Source organism: Callithrix jacchus, chromosome 9 (genome assembly GCF_049354715.1).
Source record: "Callithrix jacchus isolate 240 chromosome 9, calJac240_pri, whole genome shotgun sequence".
Taxonomy (NCBI): domain Eukaryota; kingdom Metazoa; phylum Chordata; class Mammalia; order Primates; family Cebidae; genus Callithrix; species Callithrix jacchus.
The window spans coordinates 39,812,826-39,839,945 of record NC_133510.1 but is presented as its reverse complement, the minus strand read 5'-3'; the positions used below and the strand labels follow the sequence as shown (position 1 = coordinate 39,839,945).

The 27,120-nt window shown below is 41.8% G+C and overlaps 2 protein-coding genes across 16 annotated transcripts in view; one reads left to right on the top strand and one right to left on the bottom strand.

Moving 5' to 3' along the window:
• On the top strand, positions 1–26,074 carry ETFBKMT (electron transfer flavoprotein subunit beta lysine methyltransferase). Of its 5 annotated transcripts, none has more exons than XM_078338943.1 (4): positions 1–134; positions 15,622–16,049; positions 18,948–19,078; positions 20,184–26,074. In XM_078338943.1, exons 2-4 carry the CDS (start codon positions 15,736–15,738, stop codon positions 20,525–20,527), a joined length of 789 nt encoding a protein of 262 aa, XP_078195069.1. In that variant the 5' UTR covers positions 1–134; positions 15,622–15,735; the 3' UTR covers positions 20,528–26,074. The 5 variants fall into 5 exon arrangements, with proteins under 5 accessions (XP_078195069.1, XP_009001920.2, XP_009001919.2 ...); XM_009003672.5 differs by having other exon boundaries at positions 20,328–20,891; XM_009003671.5 differs by lacking the exon at positions 1–134 and adding an exon at positions 13,057–13,227 and having other exon boundaries at positions 20,328–26,074.
• Positions 8,120–27,120, bottom strand: part of AMN1 (antagonist of mitotic exit network 1 homolog) — a 78,559-nt gene continuing 59,558 nt past the window's right edge. For 4 of the 11 annotated variants that reach the window (XM_078338941.1, XM_017976009.4, XM_078338940.1 and 1 more), the window contains one exon: positions 24,059–25,327. In XM_078338941.1, coding sequence (XP_078195067.1) covers positions 25,254–25,327 — 74 coding nt within the window. In that variant the 3' untranslated portion in view covers positions 24,059–25,253. Of the gene's footprint in view, positions 9,987–10,334; positions 10,400–23,643; positions 23,795–24,058; positions 26,718–27,120 lie in introns of those variants that run through there. The other 7 variants (XM_017976013.4, XM_078338939.1, XM_017976008.4 and 4 more) reach the window with 5 other exon arrangements.

The following is a 27,120-nucleotide window of genomic DNA, read 5'->3' as shown; positions in this document are numbered from 1 at the left end:
AGAGACACAGTATTTGTTGGTAGTTTAAATAATAATAATAATTATTAATATTGATAGAAAGTTTTCTATGTTCCAGGTCTTGCTTTAAGAACTTATAGACATCAACTCATTTAATCCTCACCACAACCTATGAAGTAAGTACTTCTTGTTCTCTCGTTTTTTAATTTTATTTTGTTTCGTATTCTTAATAGAGATGGGGTTTTGCCATGTTGCCCAGGCTGGTCTCAAACTCTTAAGCTCAAGCAATATACCTACCGTGGCCTCCCAAAGTGCTGGAACTACAGGTGTGGGTCACTGTACCCAGCCTTGTTCTCTCATCTTACAGACAAATTCACTGAAGCACAGAGAGCTTAAGACACCTAATCAAGCTCACAGAGCTAGTAAGTGGTGGAAAAGTTTGACTTTAGAGCCTCTATGATGCTCTGCACTTTTACAGAATTCATTTTGTAACATAAGGCTTATTTTGAGTGTCATTAGACATATTTTGAAACTACTCAGATTCATATTAAAACTCCATGAAGGTAGGACCCATGTCTTACTCATTTTTGTTTCTCCCACAGTATCTCCCCCTAATAGATTATTATTGTTTTTTTTTTTTTTTTTTTTTTTTTTAGATGGAGGTTCTCACTCTGTCACCCAGGCTGGAGCTCACTGCAACCTCCACCTCCTGGGTTCCAGCAATTCTCTTGCCTCAGCCTCCCAAGTAGCTGGGACTATAGGCACACATCACCATTCAGGGCTAATTTTTGTATTTTTTTTTTTTTTTTAGTAGAGAGGGGATTTCACCATGTTGGGTAGGCTGGTCTCGAATGCCTGACCTCAAGTGATACCCCGACCTTGGCCTCCCAAAGTGCTGGGATTATAGGCGTGAGCCACAGCACCTGGCTCCCTAGCAGGTTCTTGATAGTTGTGACAATGGAGCTAGCTGGGGATCCTTTCTTCCGATGGTCATTATGCACCATAGACAAGGTTTCTGTCTTCTCAGTATGCGCCAGGTAACGTGCTTCAGCAAATGTGGAAAATGCCAGAGCCATAAATGGTTTTTTTGTTGACTTTTTTATATTTTTTGAGACAGGGTCTCCCTCTGTCACCCAGGCTAGAATGCAATGGCATGATCACGGCTCACTGCAGCCTCATCTGCCTAGGCCCAAGTGAACCTCTCACCTCAGCCCCCTGAGTAGCTGAGATTACAGGTGTGCTCCACCACGCTCAGCTAATTTTTGTATTTTTTTTTTGCAGAGATGAGGTTTCACTATGTTACCCAGGCTGGCTTCTAACTCCTAGGCTCAAGCAATCCTCCCACCTCTGCTTCCCAAAGTGCAGAGATAATAGGCATGCACCACCATGCCTGTCCTAGAGCAATACATGTTGGTTTAACCAAAAGAGCTGAAGGGTGGCTTGGAGCACTGGCATAAATGATGTCCTTTTAGTTGTCAGGGCTGACTGGGAGGGAAACAACCCTGCAACCTGTAGTGGTCATTGGCCTGATCAAAGAGCACCTTGTACTTGAGGTACCCTCTTTGTTCTGGTCCCAGCCACTCACTAGCATCCTTCACACATTTGTCCTAAAATCTTAAATTTCACTTACCTATTGCTGCAAATACAGCGGTGCCAGGGGACACTGTCCATGCTGTGAATGCTTGAAGTAGCCTATATCAGTTAGGATTCTTCAGAAAAACAAAACCTACAGGTTGTACATACATATATATAACGTGTGTGTGTATGTGTGTGTGTATAACCTTTATATATATATAAAGACAGGAGGAATCTACAGGTTTTGTGTGTGTGTGTGTGTGTGTGTGTATATATATAGAGAGAGAGAGAGAGAAAGAGAGAGAGAGAGAGAGAGAGAGAGAGAGAGAGAGAGAGAGAGAGAGAGAGAGAGAGGAGGAATTAGTTCACATGATGACAGAAGCTGAAAAGTCCCAGGATCTGCAGGGTGAATCAGGACACCGGAAACTCGGGAGAGCCCAAACTGTAGTTCCAGCCCAAAGGCCCAGGGGCTCAAGACCTGCTCTGATCCAGCCATCTCCGCCTCCCAAACTGTTGGTATTAGAGGCATGAGCCACTCTGCCCAGCCGATTGCCTTCCTTTACCAGAAAGAGAAAATAACCCTTATTTCCAGAGACTGGGAATTGATGCTACAATGGACCTGTACAGATAAACTTATTAAACAAACACTTATCTTTCACTAGCTTTGCACTTCACTGATAGAGGAATTTAGAAGAAATCACTTGGGCAGCTATTAACAGTATGGGAGTCCTCGGTAAGGCTTTTATTTTTCATGAAAAGCAGCCCCATATCACTTTCTAATAAAGAGCATTCCGTAAGGTCAAGCTGCAGACATAGACAAGCAAGTTGGGAGCTTGTTTGTGAATGCCGGCAGGAACTAGGAACTAGACATGTTCAAGGTGGAGGCTCCATCTTCCCTTCTCTTTGTCAACCACGTGTTCTATAAGAAGCAGACAAGATGGCGCTGGTCAACACGTAAGTATATTTCCATAAGATGAGGGTGGGGTGACCCGCTTTCCCCTGCGCACTATGTAAACGTCATACCTGATGGAACCAATCAGTGAGCCCTATGTAAATAAGACCGCCTCCTCAGTCCTGACTAAATTTTGGTGCATCCGCTGCCTTCTGGTCTTTTCCAATTGGAAACCCCTTTCTCTATAGAGAAAGCTGTTTCTCTTTCTCTTCTGCCTGTTAAACCTCCCCTCTTAAACTCCTCTTTTGTGTCCATGTCGTGAATTTTCCTGGCGCATAAAGACAAACCCCGGGATTATACCCCAGACACTGTAGCGGCTTCTTCACCATGTATCTCCTGGTGATTCCCCCACGATTTACTGCCTCCAGTCCAAATCCCTTTGTCTTATCATTTCTTCATAAATTTATCATTTCTCTGTCTAAAGCTTTTATAAAGCTTTCTGTCCTGCCCATTTTCTTCAGGTCTTCACCCCTTTCACCTTGTGAGAGTCTCCGTGTACATGTAAAAATTAGTAACACTTATATACTGTCTGTTAATCTGGTTTATGTCCATCTAATTCTTTTTTTTTTTTGAGACGGAGTTTCGCTCTTGTTACCCAGACTGGAGTGCAATGGCACGATCTTGGATGGTCTCGATCTCTTGACCTCATGATCCACCGGCCTCGGCCTCCCAAAGTGCTGGGATTACAGGCTTGAGCCACTGCGCCTGGCCGTCCATCTAATTCTTTAAACTCGGCCTTAGAAGATCCCAAGAGAGTAGAGGAGAATTTTTCCTCCCATCAACAATAACCCGGGCTAGAGATGATGGTGATTTGTATTACAGGGAAGCAATGCAGGTGGTGAACAGTGGTCAGATTCTGCACATACAGTATTTTGGATTTGCTGGTGGATTCGTTGTGGAGTGTGCACGTGTGTGTGTGAGGGACAGATTGAGAGAGAATGTGTTACAGATTATACCAAATCTTTCTAAAACTTTAAGCCTCAACTGTTTATTACCAGTAATAAATATTCCATCATATCTTACAACTAAAGAAGTGTGCCAGTGTGTATAACATTGTGGGCGAGAATCTTTGCTCTTTATACCTAACTGAAGTTTCAGTTTTGTTTTTGCTTTTACCATTTTAGCTCAGAGACACTTGGCTGATGTTAAGATAAATTATCAGTAGATGGCACCACACCCTTAGCTGGCTGAAGATTTCTGGGTTTTGCAGGGAGTGAGCATTCCCATTTGTAGCCAACTGGTCTTCTATATTGTCTGTTGTCAGATTTTTAGGTGTGACGGAGTGACCTGTGCTTAAAAGTTTGCCTGGTTGCTGAGGGAGCAACAAGTGCAAACTGCAGATAAGGAACTGAAAAAAGGAAACACAAATTTACATAGACAGGGTGCCGTGGATTTGTTGGTAGGGCAGTTTGGTAGAGAGAAGCTGAAGCTCCTGAAAACCCAAAACTGCAAACTTCTTCAAAAGTCTAGAGAGAGGCCAGGTGCGGTGGCTCAGGCCTGTAATCCCAGCACTTTGTGAAGCCGAAGTGGGTTAGATCACTTGAGGTCATGAGTTCAAGACCAGGCTGGCCAACATGATGAAACCCCATCTCTACTAAAAATGCAAAACTTAGCTGGGCATGGTGGCACATGCCTGTAATCCCAGCTACTTAGGAGGCTGAGGCAGGAGAATCTCTTGAACCTGGGAGGCAGAGGTTACAGTGAGCTTACACTACTGCACTCCAGCCTGGGCGACAGAGTCAATGAGGCACTGTCTCAAAAAAAAAAAAAAAATCTAGGGAGAGGCACATTCTAGACAGAGGCAGATCACACTTGCTCGGGTACAATTTATCTTTTGTTTGTATATCAAGGCCAATTTATAAAACTGAACTGTTATTAGACATACATTTATAAATTTATTTATTTATTTGAGATGGAGTCTCACTCTGTCACCCAGGATGGAGTACAGTGGTGTGATCTTGGCTCGTTGGAACCTCTGCCTCCCGGGTTCAAGTGATTCTCCTGCCTCAGCCTCCTGAGTAGCTGGGATTACAAGCGCCCGCCACCATGCCTGGCTAATTTTTGTATTTTTAGTAGAGACGGGGTTTCACCATGTTGGCCAGGCTGGTCTTGAACTCCTGACCTCAGGTGACCCACCTGCCTCAGCCTCCCAAAGTGCTGGGATTACAGGCATGAGCCACCGCATCCGGCCTACAAATTTATTTAGAACATATATGTACATTTACAAATTATGTTGAATTTATAAAATTATCCTCCCAAATGGCAAGATATTTTATTTTTTTCTTCATCATTCCAGATCATTCCATTAGCTTTACTGTCCTCCCAACCCTGAGAAAACACACAGATACAAAGCTTCTATATTTTTGTTTTTTTTAAAGGCTGAGTCTCACTCTGTACCACTGCATTCCAGCCTGGGTGACAGTCTCAGCTCATCGCAACCTCAACCTCCACCCCCTAGGTTTGTTCCCAAATCCAAGCCGGTCCAGCTGCGTTTTCTCAAGGCCCAATAAGGAGAAGCAGACAAACTAGGAAGGAAGGGAATTTATGGCTGTAACCCAGGGATCAGGCAGGAGATAATTCCGCTAGACCAACTCAAAGTGTTACTTTTCTTAGTGCTTATGTAGGTTGGGGTTATGTGCCTATATGCAGTATAACGAATGCTATACCTAAGGTCTGTTGGTAACTAATTTTGTTTCATCTACTTCAGAGGCAAATAATGCTTGCTAAGTCCTATTAAAAGGGCCCCAGTACCTTCAAGGCCTGTCTACTGTGGTACCGCAGTGATTATTCCTTTTTTTTTTTTTGAGACAGAGTCTTGCTCCATCGCCAGGCGCCAGGCTGGAGTGCAGTGGCGCGACCTCGGCTCACTGCAAACTCCACCTCCTGGGTTCAAGCAATTCTCCTGCCTCAGCCTCCCAAGTAGCTGGGACTACAGGCATGTGCCACCACATCCAGTTAATTTTTTTTTTTTTAGTAGAGACGGGGTTTCACCATGTTGGCCAGGATGGTCTCGATTTCTTGACCTCATGATCTGCCTGCCTTGGCCTCCCAAAGTGCTGGGATTATAGGCATGAGACACTGCGCCCGGCCTGAAGTGATTATTTCTATCTTACCTCCTTTACAGCTTGGTCTGGAGAGCTGCCCTAGACCTTCCAATGAACTATTCAAACAGCTGCCTCTGTTACCTTGACTCATCTCAGATTTTGTCAACCTGAGATGGGTCCTGGTGCTAGGAATATAGACTATCTCTGTTTTTTTCTTTTCTTTCTTTCTTTTTTTTTTTTTTTGAGACGGAGTCTTGCACTGTTGCCCAGGCTGGAGTGCAATGGCACAATCTTGGCTCGCTACAACTTCTGCCTCCTGGGTTCAAGTGATTCTCCTGCCTCAGCCTCCCAAGTAGCTGGGACTACAGGCACATGCCACCATGCCCAGCTAGTTTTTGTATTTTTAGTAGAGATGAGGTTTCACTATGTTGGCCAGGCTGGTCTCAAACTCCTGACTTTGTGATTGTGAAATTGACCAAAAGGATGGAGAGGCAGACCCAGGGTCAGGTTTAGCAAGTTTATTTCAAACTGCCAGGCTGGCTGTCTCACCACAGGCAGTGAAGGCAGCAGCCTGGCCTACAGACTGTGGGGGTTATATAGGGAGTTTGCATGTAGCAGGTGCTATTCTAAGAAAAACCACCTCTTGGTTCTTAAGTGCTAACATCCTGCTTAATTGGGTCACCATCCTGGGTTCAAGAGCCAGGTGTAACTGCATCCAGGAACCCAGGTGCCCTGTTTGCAAGGCATGAGGCTGTTTTTGCTGTGAGCTCAGCTTAGCAGCGGACAATGCGTGGGGGAGGGGGTAGTCTATGGGCTTCCTTGCTGTGACTCTAACAGTGATTCACCCACCTCTGCCTCCCAAAGTGTTGGGATTACAGGTGTGAGCCACCACGCCCAGCCTAAAACTGTCTCTGTTATTTTGTTTGCTCCAGGTTAGGGAGAAGTCCATGCAAGGCTCCGACTGACCGTGTGTTCCCTGTCTAGCTTTGCTGTCTGGGCACCGATTTCCCTATATTTAACTATTTGCTCAATATTAAGACAACTCTGTGGAATTTGTGTAGCTGGGGTGCTATGCAGGCCTGTCTTTGTGATTGTCAGGGAGAATTGGCCTGCCACAGGTTCAAGCAATTCTCCTACCTTAGCCTCCCAAGTAGCTGGGATTACAGGCATACACCACTGCACCCAGCTAAACTTTGTATTTTTAGTAGAGACGGGTGTTTCGCCATGTTGGTCAGGCTGGTCTTGAACTCCTGACCTAAGATGATCTGCCCACCTTGACCTCCCAAAGTGTTGGGATCATAGGCATGAGCCACCATGCCTGATCTCCTATTTCTTCTTTTTTTTTTTTTTTTTGACATGGAGTCTCGCTCTGTCCCCAGGTTGGAGTGCAGTGGTGTGATCTTGGCTCACTGCAACCTCAGCCTCCTGGGTTCAAGCAATTCTCCTGCCTCAGCCTCCCGAGTAACTGGAACTAAAGGAACACACCACCACATCTGGCTAATTTTTTTATTTTTAGTAGAGAGAGGGTTTCACCATGTTGGCCAGGATGGCCTTGATTTCCTGACCTTGTGATCTGCCTGCCTTGGCCTCCCAAAGTGCTGGGATTACAGGTGTGAGCCAGGTTTGAGCCACTGTGCCTGGCCTGAGACATAATTTGAATATATACTTTATCAGAGAAGATATATGGATGGCAAATAAGCACATGAAAAAATGATCCAACATTGTTAGTCATCGAGGGAAACGCAAATTGAAACCATAATGTGATGCCCCTTTATGCCTGCTAGGGAGGGTGTAATAAAGAAGACGGGCTGGATGTGGTGGCTCACACCTGTCATCCCAGCATGTTGGGAGGCTGAGGCAGGCAGATCACCTGAGGTCAGGAGTTTGAGAACAGCCTGGGTAACATGGTGAAACCCCATCTCTACTAAAACTACAAAAAATTAGCTGGGTATGGTGGTGAGTGCCTGTAATCCCAGCTACTTGGGAGGCTGAGGTGGGAGAATCACTTGAACCCAGAGGCAGAGGTTGCAGTGAGCCAAGATCATGCTGCTGCACTCCGTCCTAGGCGACAGAGCAAAACTCCGTCTCAAAAAATAAAAAGAAAAAAGAAAAGAAAACAGACAATAGCAAGTGTTGACTATGTGAAGCAGTTGGAAATGTCATACAACGATGGTGGAAATGTAAAATGACACAACCATTTTATTTAGTTATTTATTTTTCTGAGACGGAGTTTCACTCTGTTGTCCAGGCTGGAGTGCAGTTGCACGATCTTGGCTCACTACAACCTCTGTCTCCTGGGTTCAAGTGAATAATTGGGATTACAGTCACCCACAACCATGCCCGACTAATTTTTGTAGTTTTAGTAGACAGGGTTTCATAATGTTGGCCAGGCTGTTCTCGAACTCTGGACCTCAAGTGATCCTCCCACCTTAGCCTCCTAAAGTGTTAGGATTATAGGTATGAGCCACGGTGCCTGGCTGGCACAATCATTTTAGAAGTTTGCAGTTAATCATACACTTACTATATGATCTAGCCATTGCACTGCTAGGTATTTATGCAAAGGAAAGAAAGCATAAGTCTATACAAAGACTTGTACACGACTGTTCAAAAACAGCTTTATTTGTAATAGTAAAAGAAAGAACTCAAATGTCCATCAACAGGTACATGGCTTAACAAGTTTATCTAAACATACAATGAAATACTACTTAGCAATATAAAGGAGGAAATTATTGATGCAGAAAACATGGATGAATCAAAATAATTACTAGTGAAAGAAATAAGACAAAAACAGTATAAAGTGTATACAATTGCATGCATACAAAAATCTAGAAAAAACAAAGTAATCTATAGTGACAGAAATCCAAGAAGGGGGAAGGACTGGCTGAGTGCCATGGCTCATGCCTGTAATCCCAGCACTTCGGGAGGCCAAAGCGGGTGGATCACTTGAGGTCAGGAGTTCGAGACCAGCCTGGCTAACATGGTGAAACCCTGTCTCTGTTACAGATACAAAAATTAGCCAGGTGTGATGGTGCACACCTGTAATCTCAGCTACTTGGGAGGCTGAGGCAGGATAATTGCTTGAACAGGGGAGGAGAAGGTTGTAGTGAGCCAAGATCATGCCACTGCACTCCAGCCTGGGTGACAGAGCTGGATTCTGTTGAACTAAAAAAAAAAAGAAGGAAGAAGAAAAAAAGACGGGGGAAGAACTGGAGGGAATTACACAGCAGCACTGAATATGTTCACCATTTTGATTTTGGTGATGGTTTCATAGGTGTATACTGAAAGGAACATAAAAATCTTAAAACCCCCAAACTCATTATGCCAAAGGGAAATTTAAGCCTGGTTACTTCAAAACCTTGTGTCAAAGTGCTATACATTAGCCAGATCCCTAACAAAAGGAAAGAGTCTCAGGTATCTCCAGATGACTGCCCTCACAATTGCTCATAAAAAAATTCTTTCCTGGCTCCTAAACCTTTCAAGGTGTATAATAAATCCTTCCATAAACAAGGACATGTCAATTGTCACTTTCAGTCTGCAACTTAAGTCTAATTCCTTGTCCAGGAACCTAAAGTCTGGTAAATTTCACACTGAGGGTGTCAGTTATAAGCTTTATCTTCCCAAGTATAAAACAAAGGCAAGATGAGATCCATTATTCTTCTCCCTATCCTGAGAAGTCTGCATAATGAATTCTTCCTTTCCTCCCTATTTTTGAATGTTTGCCTTAGCTCATGTATAGCATGGATTTACTGGGCACCAATTAAAATTTCACAAGAATGTCATCATTTGCTTCGCTGCCTATCTCTCTTTTCTATATGCCTTTTCTCTTAAAGAAATATGTAAACACCAAGTCCCCTGAAACCCCTCGCAAGGAGCACAGGCCATAGACTCACGTTTCTGTGACTCAGGGATTTCCTGGGCACACCTTCAAGCTCTGGCTCAGTAGACCTGGATTGATTGAGACTCTTGCCTCAGCCTCTCATTTGCATTGACAACACATATGTCAGGACGTTAGATTGCATTCTGTAAACATGCAAAATTGCCAATGCAAAACTGTCAAATATACCTCAATAAAGCCGTTAAAATTAAATTTTAAAAATGACATACTGATATGTAATGTTTGTTATTTTCATTTATTTGCCTTTTCTTTCGTTTAACAGAGTTTATTGAGTGTCTAACTATTGTGCTGGAGGCTGAAAGAGGAATGAAATGGTCTGCTTTCAAATCTAAGCGATGCCAGTTCTCCTTGATATTCTTGTTGAACATGCCCATAGGAAGCTAAGAATAGAGGAAGATGAGTGTGTAGGCTGGTGTGTTGGGGAAGACTTTTCAGAGGACCTTCACTTTGAGCTGAGTTTTGAAGTATGAGGAGGTGCTTTGGACAGTGAGGAGCGGTTGTGGGTGAGAGGCAGTGGCAGTTTTCCATCTTCAACAAGGCCTAGGGATGAGAGAACAAGGTGCTGTAGGAGGAGAAGAGGCAGGATAGGTTAAGTCGGGACTGATCAGCAAGGGCCTGGAAAGCTGTGGTCAGGAATCTGGCTCTCCCGCTGAAGGTCTGGGGAGCAAGAGCAGGTTTTAAGCAAGGGAGAACACATTCAGATAGCCTGGTGATTAACAGCACAGGCCAGTCGAGTTGAGCAAGAGAAACCATCCTGCCCTTAGGTTGGCTATCATTATGGTTAAACAAGTTTATTTAATTAGTTTCCAAGTCATGCTGAGAGCTCATCCTTAATCATATTCAGATGTTCCAATTCTTTCCGTCCCTGCTGCAGTTACCTTAGTTCTGCCTCCATTATTTGCTTCGATTACCTTAATATCCTCCAATGGCGGTTTTCTTGTTTTCAGTCTTGCCTCCTTCTAGACTCTTTGCTACCTGCAGCATAAAACATTTTTCTAAAATTCAAGTCTGATCCTCTCACCTTTAACTGAAAGCCTGATCTGCTGCTCATCAACACCATCTCTGTGTTTCAATAATGATCATCACTGCAATAGCACACTTAGCTATTCCTACTATATGCCAGGAACTCTGCTAAACACCCCGTGCTTTTATTTTATTAAATCTTCCCAAAACATTATTATTATCATCACTAGTTTATAGATGAAGAAACTGATTATTAGGAAGGTTTAGTAATGTATCCAAGATTATATAGGTAATAAGTGTAATTGAATAACTTGTCAAAAACCAAAAAACTCTTAAAGTTGGGTAGGGAATATAATTTTTTTTTTGAGATGGAGTCTAGCTCTGTTGCCCAGGCTGGAGTGCAGTGGCACTATCTGGGCTCACTGCAACCTCTGCCTCTTGGGTTCAAGCGATTCTTGTGCCTCAGCCTCTCGAGTAGCTGGGATTACTGGTACCTGCCACCACGCCCAGCTAATTTTTGTATTTTTTAGTAGAGATGGAGTTTCACTGTGTTGGCCAGGCTGGTCTCAAACTCCTGACTTCATGATCTGCCCACCTCGGCCTCCCAAAGTGCTGAAATTACAGGCATGAGCCACCGCCCAACTGGGAATATTTGCACCTGCAAGAGGGACTAATTATTAGAGAACTGGCTTTTTAAACAAAAATATAGGGCAGGTATTTGAAGTAAAAAATCACAAGGATAGACAACAGCTCAAATTGTTATCAGTTACCAAGGCAGATTGGATGTGTGTGGGTCAATTTTGTTAAAATCTAGATGGTCTTTTCTATTAAAAAAGTTACAACACATCAACACCAAGCAACAGAAAAGAAAATCCATATGTCCCCGTTTTTCGTGGTACATCTGGGATTATAGGAAGGGTAGGCCTTTTCTAGACTATGGAATCTAAATTTCAAGAAAAAATCATTGGCTGGGTGCAGTGGCTCACGCCTGTAATCCCAGCACTTTGGGAGGCTCAGGAGGGTGGATCACGAGGTCAGGAGTTCAAGACCAGCCTGGCCAACATAGTGAAACCCCATCTGTACTAAAAATACAAAAAAATTTAGCCAGGTGTGGCAGGCTCCTGTAGTCCCAGCTACTTGGGAGGCTGAGGCAGGAGAATTGCTTAAACCCAGGAGACAGAGGTTGCGGTGAGCCAAGATCATGCCACTGAATTCCAGCCTGGGTAACAAAGTGAGACTCTGTCTCAAAAAAAAAAAAAAAAAAAAAAAGAAAAGAAAAAGAAAAAAATATCATTTAAGCTGCAATATAAAGAATAGTCTTGAGGAAGGCAGAATAGACCAGTTATAGGAACCCAGGCAAGCCATTATAATGCCAAACTAAGGCAATGGCAGGAGGGATGGAAAGAACTAGACCAGTTTTAAAAAGAGTATGGAACAGGAATGGCATGCTGCAGTCCCTTCAGCCAAGTTGCAAGTTTTGAATAAGGAGTTATCCAAACATTATCAAATGCATCCTCAGTGATGACTGACTACCAAGCTTTTTACTAGAAACCCTCTTTACAAAAGAGGGTTCTCTCTGGTTTCTCAGGCAGCAACTGGGATGTTCAAACTATTCATTGGGATAGAACACAGAAGCTGGTTAATAACAATATTTCTTAGACAAATTGATCTTGAACATGCATCAAGGTTCACTGCCTTGCAGGAGAATCGGAGAGTGTGTGATAATGAAAAGTTATTATAGTTGAGAAAACAAGAGTTTACATCAGCAACTAAGAAAAAAACAGCTCATAAGTGGATGAATGTGTCATAAACACATTATATATGAGTTATCATGTAGGAAATCAAAAGAATACTGTGTAATGCAAGGTGTGTAGCTTATCAACAATAATATAGCAAATACGCTACTCAACTAAAGGAAATGATAAGTCGGCATCTGGGGCTGTTGACTGGAATAACGAAGTTTCCTTTCCTTGCAGTAGTTCCTCAGGATTCTAGTTTACATGGAAAGACAGAAAGTTGTTATACCCATCGCAGGAACAGAACACCCAAGCAACAAATTCTAATTTTGAATAGGCGGGTGCCAGTGCATTTCTCAAACTGCAGACTAAGATGCAGAAACACGATTTTCCTGTTGTTTAGTTTTGGACCACTTTCCCCCCTCTAGCACTCCACAGCAGGTTTTAATTGTTGTCAGGTGAGATGGTGAGTTAACTTTGAGTGTTGAGTTGAGGGGACAGTGGCATGTGAGTCCAGTTGAAAGGTGGATATATATAGATCCAGACTCGAGTGATTTAGGTTGCAAATAAATTGATAGTCCATTTATGAAAATTATTAGAAAAGAAAGGACATTCATTATGATTTAATCGCAGTTGAATGTAGGCAGCACAAAGGGCTTATACTGTGTCTTTTTTTTTTTAATACACTGTGTCTATTTTGTTCACCACTCTATGCCCGGTGCCTGGAAGTGCGACTGGCACACAGTAGGTGTTGCATACATACATAGTTTCAGAATGAGTTTTTTAGAAATCAAAGTTCGACAAACAGTGCACATGAATTTAACGTTCCCTTTTTTTCCAGGCGAGGTCAGGGCGCCCTTCGGTTTCGCGCTTCTACCCCTTTAAGAAAGTGGAGGAGAAAGAAAGCGCTGCTGGGAAAGAGGGCGGGGCCACGAGGGGCCGCGGGCCTCCCCGCCCCCGCCCGGGCTGCCGCCGTCTGCTAGCGCGTGGTTCGTTTTTGGGAGCGGGGACCTGAAAATGTCAAGAATAAGTGGGCAGAGTCGCTAGGGCGAGTGACAGGCGAGCCCTGTTCTTTACTTCCGAGGGCGGTGTCAGCAAAGCTAGGTAAGGAGACAGACAGGACGGTGACTGCCCCTTTAAGATCGACTCCACCCCGCCTCTGGAGGAGAATGACGCCATCGTCTGCACTTTCTGGAATAAACCTTTTCATCCCGCTCTTTCTCATTAACAGAAATACCAAGTGGCTACCATAGTCACATACTTCATAACCCATGCCTCATTGGTGCTGGAGCGGGAGAGGGAAGCTCCGGTCTAAATGACATGGGGTCCAAATCCAAAATAATCTCATACTTGCTCTGGGTTACTTTGAAACCTTAGGCTGTTGTGTGATTCAAGTGACAGGCTGGTACTGCTTAACAGAATTAGTCTAATGGGATACCAGGCCCAAAGAGACCCCTGCGCTCCCGGGACATTGTTGTGGGGTAACTAACCCACCCCCTGAAAGTCTCCGCTTTCACAAGCTAGGACCTGACGTACATTTTGGCCTGCCCCATTTTGATCCTTGAATGAGCTGCTGATGTTTAAAAGAGGAAGCTGGCCAGGTGTGGTGGCTCCCTCCTGTAATCCCAGCACTTTGGGAGGCCTAGGCGGGCAGATCACTTGAGGTCAGGAGTTCCAGACCAGTCTGGCCAACATGATGAAACTTCGTTTCTACTAAAAACACAAAAATTAGCTGGGCGTGGTGGCACGGGCCTGTAATCTCACTACTCGGGAGGCTGAGGTAGGAGAATCGCTTGAACCAGGGATGTAGTGACCCGAGATCGGGCCACTGCACTCCGACCTGGGCGACAGAGACTGTCTCAAAAAAAAAGGAAGCCAACATGTCAATATCTACATTTTTTTTTTTTATGATTTTGAGAAATTGGAGGATCCAGCAGCATGTTCCCGCCCGGCCCTTTTGAACTGTTTGAAAATAGTCTCCAGCTTGCCACAGCCCCTCTGTTATTTTACAGCCTACATCACTCATGATGTCCAGCCCCTTGTAGGCCTTTGGATTTTTGACCCTATTCTAAATACTTCAGTGGATTTAAGACTATTTAAAACATGTATACAGAAGAGATCCGAGGTCCCCAAACAACTGGGTGTATAAGTTGTGTTTAAGTTGCTGTTCCTCATTGTCATTTATTCTTAACCAGGTGTTTTTCTATACATATACATATATATATATATTTAAAACGAGTCTTAGTGATCTATTGCATGGGTGTTTTTCTATTGGAGCAAATCTTTTCAGTTTAGGCTTGGTAAAATTGAACTGTCAGATACTTTTACAAAAAGAGATTTAGGAGTTGATGTTCTTTTATGATATGACAATCTTTAATGAAATAGTCTATATAATTTGTATTAATGTATCTCTGCCCATAGACAATAGACAATTACAGTTCGTTACCCCCCAGAACTCTTGGCTCGACTTCATAAAGGCAAAAACTGTCTGCCAGGTTAACTACTTTATCCCACCACTACAATATAAGTTTCCTGAAGACAGAAGACTTCTGTTATTTTGTACAGAATTACCAAGCATGCCTACTTTGTTAAATTTATGAAAGAACTTTAAAGGTACAATTGGCCCACAATATAAACAATGTAACAACATAGCAATATAAAATAACAATACAACAATAAAAAAAAGCACAAAAATACAGTGTAACAACTATTTACATAGCATTTACATTGTTGTATTATGAGTAATCCAGAAATGATTTAAAGTACAGTATACCACAGCATATGCCTAGTTTGTATGTAAATATGATGTCATTTTATATAAGCGACTTGAGTATCCTCTGATTGTGGTATTCTGGAAGCAAGGGATACTGGAACCAATCCCTTGAGGATACTGAGGGATGACTGTGTCCCTGATTTCATGTAAGAGACATTTTCTTGAGGATTCTTTCAAAATCAAATGCTTGTATATTTGTTGTGTTAAATAACTAAAAGGATTCTCTTGTGAAAAGGTATCATTTAAAAAGACTGGATTTTCAGCCAGGCAAGGGTGGCTCACACCTGTAATCCCAGCACTTTGGGAGGCTGAAGCAGGCAGATCACCTGAGGTTGGGAGTTTGAGACCGGCCTGACAAACATGGAGAAACCCTGTCTCTACTAAAAATACAAAATTAGCCATGTGTGTTGGCGGTCACCTGTAATTGCAGCTACTCAGGAGGCTGAGGCAGGAGAATCCCTTGAGCCTCGGAGGTGGAGGTTGCAGTGAACCAAGATCATGCCATTGCACTCCAGCCTGGGCAACAAGAACGATACTCTGTCTCAAAAAAAAAAAAGATTGGATTTTCCCAAATTGATGCACCAAAGCTTTCATCTGAAATGAACTTGCACATGTGAATCATCAGATACAGAGCTTATACTGTAATATTTTCTAATTATATCATAGGTTCTAGAAATGTTGCTCTTCCTCAGAATTTTCTTTCTTTCTTTCTTTTTTTTTTACAGAGAGCAAGAGATCCCACTTGAGATCAGGGTGGGAGACAAACCCTTGTTAATTCTCCATGAGGAGCAGCCATTATCAATAGAACATTGACGGAACTTCGTTTGGGAAAAGGACTGATGGCTCTGAGTCTAGGTTGGAAAGCACCCAGGAGCCGCTGTGGTCTCCTCCTGCAGGCTGTGCAAAGCAGTGGTCTTCTCTTGTTTCCCTGTGGCCGGTGTCCCTGGAGAGGAGCTGGAAGCTTTTCAGACCCTGAAAAAAAGGCCTTCCTGGAGGAGAACACTGAAGTCACCAGCAGTGGCAGCCTCACCCCTGAAATCCAGTTGCGGCTTTTGACCCCCAGATGCAAATTCTGGTGGGAGAGAGCTGACCTGTGGCCCCACAGTGATCCTTACTGGGCAATCTACTGGCCAGGAGGCCAAGCCCTGTCTAGGTACTACCCTATCGAAATGGGAACCTTTAAGGCTGCTATAAATCTTTGCCCTTTTCAGTCCCCTCTAACTCCAGCCCCTACAAAAAAAAAAAAAACAGAACAATGCTGGGCATGGTGGCTCATGTTTGTAGTCTCAGTTCTTTGGGAGGCTAAGACTGGAGGATTGTTTGAGCCCGGGAGGTTGAGGCTGCAGTAAGCTGTGATCATGCCACTGCACTCCTGCCTGGCCTATCTCAAAAACAAAACAGCAACCAAAAAGTCTTCTTATTTTCTTTCCTTTTTTTGGGGGGGGGGGGGGCGCAGAGACAAGATCTTGCTATGTTGCCCAGGCTGGTTTTAAACTCCTGGCCTCCTCAGCCAACCCCAATTGCTGGTATTACAGGCATGAGCCACTGAGCCTGGCCTTATTTTCTTATGTATAGCAGTTTAGCCATAATTTTTGGTTGCTTTGTTGCATAATTTCCCCTTGTAACCCAAGCCTATCAAGGTATTTTCCCAAGTAGCTATCTCCCCATGAGAAATCCTAGAGTCAACTGTCAAGAGCCTGGATAGCTATACATGATCCAGAAATCTCACCTGTTATGAGGTTCATGGTTCATAGTGCATGACTATTGCAGAGTTCCTAGATGGAACCTAAACCCCCAGTCCTTCAGCTCTCCTTTAATTCAGTGAATGTCACTCCATCAACCTCACATTCCTTCCAGTGTTGCTTCTTTTCTCATAGAATAGTAGCTGTGAGTGTGTGCTGCTCAAAGATTCCCTCTTCTACTGGGTGCAGTGCATGTAATCCCAATGCTTTAGGAAGCTAGTGCAGGAGGGCAGCTTGAAGTCAAGAGTTCAAGACCAGCCTAGGCAACATGGTGATACCCCATCTCTACAAAAAACCTTTTTTCAAATTAGCCAGGTGTGTCCTGTGTAATCTGAGTAACTCAGGAGGCTGAGATGTGAGGATCACATGAGCCTAGGATTTCTAGGTTACAGTGAGCTATGATTGCGCCATTGCACTCCAACCTGGGCAATAGAGCAAGACCCTGTCACCATTTTTAAAAGAAGAGGCTGGGTGTGGTGGCTCACTCCTGTAATCCCAGCACTTTGGGAGGCCGAGGTGGGTGGATCACCTGACGTTGGGAGTTCAAGACCAGCCTGACCAACACGGGAAACCCTGTCTCTACTAAAAATACAAAAATTAGCCAGGCATGGTGGCTCATGCCTGTAATCCCAGGTACTGGAGGCTGAGGCAGGAGAATCACTTGAACCTGGGAGGCAGAGGTTGCAGTGAGCCAAGATCATGCCATTGCACTCCAGCCTGGGCAACAACAGCGAAACTCCATCTCAAAAAAAAAAAAAAGGAGAAAAAAATATCCCTTTTCTCTAGAGGCTTATGGAAAACTTGGGCCAACTCTGGACTTGAATCTGTATTTTAAGCCCCACTCCCTGCCTTCTCTCCCATATTGCAGAGGTCTTAGGGCATTTTCTGGCATAGCCACACTGTACTTTTTATTGAAACACAGTTGTTGAAATAAAGGCAAGACCTTTTAGCATTTTGATCTGGTCTTTGTTGTAGGATTGGTAAATGATTTCATCTGTTTATGCCCTGGGGTTATAAAGCTGTGGAACAAAAAAAAATGTGATAAGGACTTCTGTTTCACAGGAATGGTATAGCCCATATAATTAGTGTTATATGTAGTTTTATTTATTTATTTTTTATATGTAGTTTTAAATTAAGTGTATAAATGCAAACATAGAGCTTTTTGGGGGAAATTCCAAGAAATGGAAAGCTTTCCAGTTGGTACAAAATAATGCCAATTTTCTGATTGTTATGTTACTAGACGTTCAAGCTTTATTTAGTTACATCCTATTTTTAGGATGCAGACATCTTGATGTCTGTCTATTAAAGTGACTGTTTATCAACTTGAGATAAAATCAACTTCTTTAAGAGACTGAATTAGGTGTCATAAATTGGTGACTCATAGGTGTGTTTTGTTTGGCCTGTACTTGTAAACTGCAAAAAAATTAGTTGCTGATATTTAAAACTGGAGAGATTTCATGTAAAAATCGACTTAGCTTTGAAAAACAGGATACCTGGTAAGCAGGGATTCTGCGTGGCAACTGTGAGCTGAAGACAGGTAGCAGCTGTTTATTTATTTAGAGACGGAGTTTTTGCTCTTGTCACCCAGGCTGGAGTGCAATGGCGTGATCTCAGCTCACGCCACCTCCTGGGTTCAAGCACCTCTCCTGCCTCAGCCTCCTGAGTAGGTGGGACTATAGGTACCCACCACCATGCCCAGCTAATTTTTGTATTTTTTATTTAAAAAAAAATTTTTGAGATGGAGTATTGCTCTGTCACCCAGGCTGATATCGGCTCACTGCAACCTCCTCCTCCTGCGTTCAAGTGAGTCTCCTGCCTCAGCCTCCCGAGTAACAGGACTACAGGTGGATGCCACCATGCCTGGCTAACTTTTGTATTTTTAGTAGAGATGGGGTTTTGCCATGTTGGCCAGACTGGTCTCCAATTCCTGGCCTCAAGTGATCCGCCTGCCTTGGCCTCCTGAAGTTGTGGGATTACAGGGGTGAGCCACCATGCCCAGCCTACAACTTTTTTTTTTAATTGACTTGACTTTAATTGATTGGTCAGTTGTGTGGTACTATGCTGAAGAGAAAGACCAAATGACTAGGTTATTTCTTTTGCCACCTCTGCCCAGCTCTGGAGATGGACTTTTTGTGTCACTCTAGTCAGACCAAACTTGCCAAGGTTGGACCAAGTTCTTCTGCTAAGTTCCACTATTTCTTTTGTCAAGTCAGCCTAAAGACATCTGTTTTCTTTCCTTTTCTTTTTTTAGATGCCTCTTACCTTTTCTCATCTCTCTGAGACATGTTTCTCCTTTCTTTTTAATTTAGGTATCTTTTGGATAATCCTGATGTTGTCAGAAGAAAATCTGTATTAGATCTTGGGAGTGGATGTGGAGCTACAGCTATTGCTGCGAAGATGAGTGGGGCATCAAGGATCTTGGCCAATGACATAGACCCTAGTAAGGATTCATATTTTACAATATTTAAGGCTCATCTTTTTTTTTCCCCTCCAGGATAAATGTATACATATGCTTAGTGTGGTAGCTTATCTAAGCTACATGTATTTTGTGATTCCTATAGATAATGTCCCAGTACATACAGATACTTGTGAATCTGTATGTACTGGGACATTATCTATAGGAATCCTCTCAGGTCTGAGTTGATGGTACATTTTACCCAAGAGGATTTATGTCTGCCAGACATCCTGGAGGGAACACTTAATGTATTGGCTAGGAATTTCCTGAAATATGTAAATGGTGTTTATTTGGCTGGGCACGGTGGCTCACACCTGTAATCCCAGCGCTTTTGGAGGCTGAGGTGGGCAGATCACGAGGTCATGAGTTCGAGACCAGTCTGACCAACATAGTGAAACCCCATCTCTATGAAAAATACAAAAATTACCCGAGCGTGATGGCATGCACCTGTAATCCCAGCTACTCAGGAGGCTGAGGCAGGAGAATCGTTTGAACCCGGGAGGCAGAGGTTGCAGTGAGCCGAGATCGCACCACCGCACTCTAACCTGGGTGGCAGAGCAAGACTCTGTCTCAAAAAAAAAAAAAAAAAAAAGGAAATAGTGTTTATTTAACCCCAAACCCAAGTGAGTATTGGCCTGTCTTCAAGGGTGATTTTTATTCCATTAGAATCCAGGTTGAGTCAGGTAAGTTTTTATTTGATCTGATTTTCTTCTTGTCTACCCTTTCACTGAGGATATAGCCCTTGGAAACCTTTATTTTATAGAGGGGTCTCAGTTCTGATTTATTGCCAGGCTCAATCAAGCCCAAGGCTTGTTTCCCTGTCCACAGTGAAAAACCAAAATCTCTTGGTGAATGAGATCAGCAAATGTTCCTAAAATCCTGGCATTTCTAGATGTTTTAGATTGTTTTGTTTTCAGGATATCTAGTCATATATTTGGAAATTGCAGCACAGCTTATGTTGGCATAAACTTTACACTTCTTTAAAAAACAACTTTCAACAAAAAGGGAGAAAAATATATTAGCAAATTTTCTAAATTATTTAATCAGGGAATTATAACAGCACAATTCATTTTGTGCTTTTATTTTTAAGTTGCAGGAATGGCTATTACACTAAATTGTGAATTGAACCAACTGAATCCTTTTCCTATTTTAATCCAAAACATTTTGAATTTGGAACAAGATAAGTGGGACCTTATTGTTCTTGGCGATATGTTTTATGATGAAAACCTTGCAGATAGTCTTCATCAGTGGCTGAAGAATTGCTTCTGGACCTATGGAACTCGAATACTGATTGGTGACCCTGGGCGGCCCCAGTTCAGTGGACACAGCATTCAGCACCACCTGCACAAAGTGGTAGAATATTCACTTCCGGAGCCTACAAGGCAGGAAAACAATGGACTGACAACAAGCACAGTGTGGGATTTTCAGCCTTGAGTTGTCAAAGTGCTTCCAAGTATGAATATAGTAATGTTTGAATTTGATCCTAAAAGTTTTCTCTATAGGAGATACTCTCCAGGTTAATAAATGTAATTCTCGTTAAATGGCAAATCTTGTTTCTAAATATGAAGGTTTAGAGTTTAGTCTACTTTTGTCATGTAACTGGTTCTGCATTTCTGTGCATGCCAATTATACACATCTCTATCTGCAATTTTTTCTATTTTAACTGCTGAAGGAATATGATTATACAATGCCATACTCATTGGTGGCAGCATTTAAGTAATGGAGAGGAATTAGACATTGTAGCCATTTCTATAGTTGAGGGCAGCTGTGATGTAACTTTGAATTAAACAAAACAAAACATAGAAGAATACTATATATGTATTTTTTCTTTTTTTAGAGACGGAGTTTCACTTTGCTCCCAGGCTGGAAAGCAGTGGCTATTCAGAGGCTTAATCATTGGGCACTGCAGCCTGGAACTCTGGGCTTCTTTTTTTTTTTTTTGAGATGGAGTCTCACTCTGTCACCCAGGCTAGAATGTAATGGTGCCATCTCAGCTCACTGCAGCCTCCGCCTCCCAGGTTCAAGCATTTTTCCTGTCTCAGCCTCCCGAGTAGCCAGGATGATAGGTATGTGCCACCATGCCTGGCTAATTTTTGTATTTTTAGTAGAGACAGGGTTTTCGGGAGGCGGAGGTTGCAGTGAGCCAAGATCGTGCCACTGCACTCCAGCCTGGGCAACAGAGTGAGACTGTCTCAAAAAAAAAAAAAAAAAGAGAGACAGGGTTTCACCATGTTGGCCAGGCTGTTCGTGAACTCCTGACCTCAGGTGATCCACCCACCCTGGCCTTCCAAAGTGCTAGGATTACAGGTGTGCACCACCATGCCTGGCCTGACAATGTTTTTTATTTCTATCACTTCCTTTTGATTTTTTCTTATAGCTTCTATCTCTGCTTATGTCACCCATCATTCTTGCATGTTGTATGCTTTTCCAATAGAGCCTTTTGCATGTTAATCAGTTATTTTACATTTGTGATCTGATAATTCTAAAATCTCTGCCATATCTGAGTCTGGTTCTGATGCTTGTTTTGTCTTTTCAGACATTTTGTCTTTTAGCATGCCTTGTAATTTTTTGTTGATAGCTGGACATAATATATCGGATAAAAGAAACAGCCAAACTAAGGTAATGTTAGGTTTTAAAATCTGGGTAGGGCTACCGTTTGCTGTAGTGTAGGTGTTACAGGCTAAATTTTCCTTGCTATAGTGTCCTTGCTATTATCTCCCCTGTTATCTTTGAGTTTCCCTAGAGATTCCTTCTTATGTAGAGTCTGAGGCTTGTAGTTTTTTCACCTGTAATTCCCTGTTATTATACAATAGCCTAATTGATATAATAAGGTATGGGAGAAGGTATGTTCTGTAGTTCTGTGATTAAGTCTCAGTCAGTTAAGTTAGCCTGTGCCCCTGCTATGACCTTCACAAGTGCTTTCAGCTTTTTATTTTTTATTTTTGGTCCATTTGGTGAGACAGGAAGGCTAGAGGCAGCTGGAGTTGGGTACTTCCTTTCCCCTAGGTCAGCTGGGCTCTGGTAAAATAGTTTCCCTTGAGAGCTGGCTTTTGTTAAGGAGAATTGAACACTTGGGCATATTGCAAAATGGTTACTTTCCCCATTCTTGTACCAGAATTAAGAGGGGATTTTTCTCTGATCTTCACCTGAGAACCTGGCAGGTATTCTGGAGGTAAAACTATAAAAGTGTGGTGTCTGCCCTATGAGTGGGCAGACACCCCTGGAGTTTGTTTTAATTTAACAAAGTTTAATTGAGCAAAGAAAAATCTGTGAATTGGGCAGCTCCCAAAAGCAGAATAGGTTCAGAGTAACTGCAGTGTTGCCACACATGGTTAGATAACATTTGTGGACAGACTCCTGGAGCTTTTGATTCATTTTTTTTTTTTTTTTTTTTTTGAGATGAAGTTTCACTTCTGTCATCCAGGCTGGAGTGCAATGGCATGATCTTGGCTCACTGCAAACTTTGCCTCCTGGGTTCAAGTGATTCTCCTGCCTCAGCCTCCCAGGTAACTGGTATTATAGGCAACTGCCACCATGCCCAGTTAATTTTTGCATTTTTAGTGAAGACAGGGTTTTGCCATGTTGGCCAGGCTAGTTTTGAACTACTGACCTCAGGTGATCCACCCACCTGAGTCTCCCAAAGTGGTGGGATTACAGGCATGAGCCTGCGTGGGGCTGGAGCTTTTGATTCTTAAGTCCATCCACACAGAGCCTCCAGCAGCAACTCAGGAATTACAGCATAAATGTTCCTACTGGTACTGGCTCCAGCAACAGGCTTCTACTCCCTGTAAGCTGTGGTTCTTTTTATTTGCCTCCCTAATTTGTGAGGCATTTTCTCTTTAACCTTAATTCTCTAATGGGTCTAAGTGTTGCTGATTTTTCAGTTTATTCACTTTTTTTATTATTGTGAGGATGGGAGTGAAGACTTCCGATTTTTTTTTTTTTTTTTTTTTTTTGAGATGGGGGTCTCACTCTGTCACCCAGGCTGAAGTGCAATGGCGTGACGTTGGCTCACTGCAACCTCTGCCTCCTGGGTTCAAGTGATTCTCCTGCCTCAGCCTCCCAAGTAGCTGGGATTACAGGCATGTGTCACCACATCCGGCTAATTTTTTGTATTTTTGGTACAGATGGGGTTTCACCATGTTGGCCAGATTGGTCTTGAACACCTGACATCAGGTAATCTACCCACCTCAGCCGCCCAAAGTGCTGGGATTACAGACATGAGCCACCATGCCCAGCTCCAATTTCTTTATATTAGAAAATATAAATCAGACTAGAGACTGGAAAAGTTTTTTTTTTGGTTGCTGTTGGTTTTTTTGTTTTTGTTTTTAGACAAGGTCTTGCTTTCTCATCCAGACGGGACTTCAGTGATGTGACCATGGCTCACTGCAGCCTTGATCTTCCAGGCTCAGGGAACCCTCCTTCCTCAGCCTCCTGAGTAGCTAGGACTGCAGGCATGCACCACCATGATGCCTGGCTAGTTTTTTTATTTTCTATGTGTTGTAGAGATGGAGTCTTGCTACATTGGCCAGGCTGGGTATTACTGGGTGTTTCTTTTTTTCATCCTTTATTTTTCTGTATTATTCAGTGAATAGTTGAGTGTTTATTCTCTACCAGGCACTGGAGATACGGGGATATAGCAATGAAAAAACAAGATAAATATTTTGTCCTTATGAAATTTATATTCTTGAGTGGGGAGACCTAAGGAACAAATAAAACAGGCATCAGATGGTGACAGGTAGCAAGGAGAAAAAGAGTAAGGGTGGTGGGGAATCCTGGGTACTGAATGGGGTACAGATATTTTAAACAGAGTGATAAGAAATAGCTAATACAACTAGCGATATCAAAAAGGAAGAAGATCAAACTAGAAACCGTTTTAGGAAGATAAATCCTTCACAGACCCGAAGAAGCTTACAACTTAGATGTCGAAACTAGTTTCTGCAAAAAGGGGAAAATGCAATTGACTTGGTTAAATATTCAGTATTAAATTTTATTGAATTTGTCTTTAGAAAAGTGTCATGGATAGACCAGGCCTTACCCATTTTGCACATATATACATATGTACCACCTTTGCAGTGGCAACATATATATCCACACTATACACACATCACATTTATAAAGTAATAATAAGGATAAGAAATGGAGTTGAATAAGTACCCCCCAAACATACACAAGAAAGTTAGCATAGTTTCCCTGTTTTTCACTACATCAGAGGCAAAATAAGAAATCTTTTAAGAAAATCCCAACAAGACAGGCTCATGGCAAACTGAATATGCTAAACTTGGAGGTTAATTTAAGCATGATATGTGTCAGGTAATTTTGTGATTACCAAAGAGTTTTTACTTGAAAACTAAGACCTTTGCTGTTTATTTCACAGTGTGAAATCAGTAGAACCTGAGGATACAAATCTCTGCAGTGATATTCTGTGTTCACTATTTTTATACATTTTTGAATGTAATTTTGCTAGGGAAGAAAAGCTTACAGATGAATAAAATGTAATTGGGAAGAGTAGCCATAAAAATCAATGAAATAAGTGGCTGGGCAAAAGTCTCTGCCATACTAATATGCTGAATGGCTAATAAGTTACTTCGTTTCGGCAAAACAAATACCTAAATTCTTCTTGAAGAATTAACAGGCCTGATATTCAGGTTTGCTTTTGGCAAATCGGCATTTAAATACTCCAGAAAGGTAAGAGCCAGAAAACAGGAAGGTAAACTATGCTTTTAGAAATACTTTTACTTAGATTCTCCCAAGGTTTATACATACAGGTAAATTTCTCTTGTAACAATAGCTCACATAGCTACATAGGAGAAGGAAATCTCAAGGGAAAACTGTTCATTTTAAACTTTGTTATTTAAGAAACAAAATCCAACACTCTCCCTCCCCCTGAAATAGATCAGAGTTCATGCTAGGATTATGGTTTCAAAAGTAATAATGATTCATCCAACAGATATTGAATAATAGCACTATTAAGATGTTTAAGAATAAAGCACAAACCATGTATATACAGACTTAACTAATTCTCTGAGAGTTATAACTTAAGGACAATGAAATAATTAAAATTAGTGTTAAATTAAGTAGAATTCAAATCTCTATAGATGGTTTCCTGGGAAAGTGGTTTTGATAAGCTTTCCTAGCGTTGGTCATCTTCAAAAAAGCATCAATAAACAGTCCATGTCACCTGCTTTAGTTTGTTTGGGCCTACTAATTGTTCTAACACTTCTCGTGAATGATCTATAAAAGAAAAACAATGAAACTATATTAATTCACAATAATAAAAAATGTTTAATGTTTCCTCATGTCTAACTGGAGGTGATGGTAACTATTATACAATTATTTAAAGGATTAAAGGAAGTGATTTATAAAGCACAGTATACAACTAACTCACTAATAATTAGTTAATGGTAGCCCTCACTATTATTAGGTATAGTGCACCTATCATGGTAATACTTATTTAAAAAAAAAACAAACAGGCATTTGTTGTTTTCTCTGTAATTTCATCATAATTTCACCAACCAGAATAATGATGTAATTTCACCATTAATCTGTGTTAATGGTTAATAACCTTTTTCAGGGTCTTAGCCAGCAAGAGATAATTCACTGAAGTGAGGTGGCTGAACAGAATTTAATGAAGGGAATATTTACCAAAAAAGTGAGCAGGATTAAAGAAAGCCAATAGGGATGTTAAAACCACCTTGGGAAGCTGTAACACACCCAGAGTTAGAGGAGGTGGCAGTCACCAGAACATGACAAGTTGACCTGTAGTTGAACATCTTTCCATGTCTGTATAATACTATTATAAAGCATGATTTTAAATAGATAACCATTATATAAATATACTGTAATTTAACCAATCTATATTATTGGGCATATAGATGGTTTTCAGTTTTCACAATGTACAGTCGTGATTTTGATATGGTTTCCATCTTGGTTTTAAAATTTCTTTACAAAATCTGAATTAAAGCAAAAATACTGACAAAATTTTGTTAGTTTATTCATAAGTTTAACAAACTTGTTCCCAGAGATACAACCTATGTCTTGTTTCATGCACAACATATCTCTAACCCAGTCTTGGAAATCCTATAATTTGGTGGTTCCTAGACTTACAGATTTCACAGACCAGAGGAGGGAAGAAAAAAATATGGGCTCAACATATATGGTGACCAAATTTTATTCTAAGTTAAACAAAATTAAGCAAAAATACCAAGGTTTATTGCCAGCAAAAGAACCAGAGAGTATCTAGAAATGAGAAGGTGTTATTGGGAAAACAAAGGTTTATAATTCAATTTTTTAAAAAAAGCAGCTAGTAAGATAAATGCAGTTTTATTCATGGTCATAAAATATTATTGGTTATTGCAGAGGAAATCTAAATCAAAGATAGGTTCAAACTATGTTGAAAGTAAAAGAATAGACAAAGACGTATCATTTAAATGGCAAACATGACAATGCTGGAGTGGCTATAGAAGAAGGGGGAACACTTTCCAATTCTTTCTGTGATATCAGTGTTACCCTGATACCAAAGCCAGACAAAGACATCATATAAAAATAAAACTGCAGACCAGGATCTTCTATTAATATAGACTAAAAAATGCTTGACAAAACACCAGCACACCAAATCCAGCCACTAGAAGAAAGGATTACATACCATGACCAACAGATTTATCATAGGAATGCAAGGTTAGTTTAACATCTAAAAATCAATTAGTATGATATACTGTATTAATGTTCTATTGATGCTATAACAATTACCACAAACTTAGTGGCTTAGCTAAAAGATAACTAGACGGGCGAAACTAGATGGCCCTTTGCATTCATGAGGAATAAATTTTTTTGCTATAAGAAACTTGCGGCCAGGCACCATGGCTCAAGCCTGTAATCCCAGCACTTTGGGAGGCTGAGGCGGGTGGATCACAAGGTCGAGAGATCGAGACCATCCAGGTCAACATGGTGAAACCCCGTCTCTACTAAATATATAAGAAAAATTAGCTGGGCCTGGTGGTGTGTACCTGTAATCCCAGCTACTCGGG

Bases quoted from the DNA above. Each gene is read 5' to 3' on its own strand.
- ETFBKMT (XM_078338943.1), top strand. From the start codon at position 15,736: ATGGCTCTGAGTCTAGGTTGGAAAGCACCCAGGAGCCGCTGTGGTCTC. The intron at 16,050-18,947 runs GTACTACCCTAT...TTTTTAATTTAG, and splicing joins GGAGGCCAAGCCCTGTCTAG to GTATCTTTTGGATAATCCTG. The intron at 19,079-20,183 runs GTAAGGATTCAT...TTTATTTTTAAG, and splicing joins GGCCAATGACATAGACCCTA to TTGCAGGAATGGCTATTACA.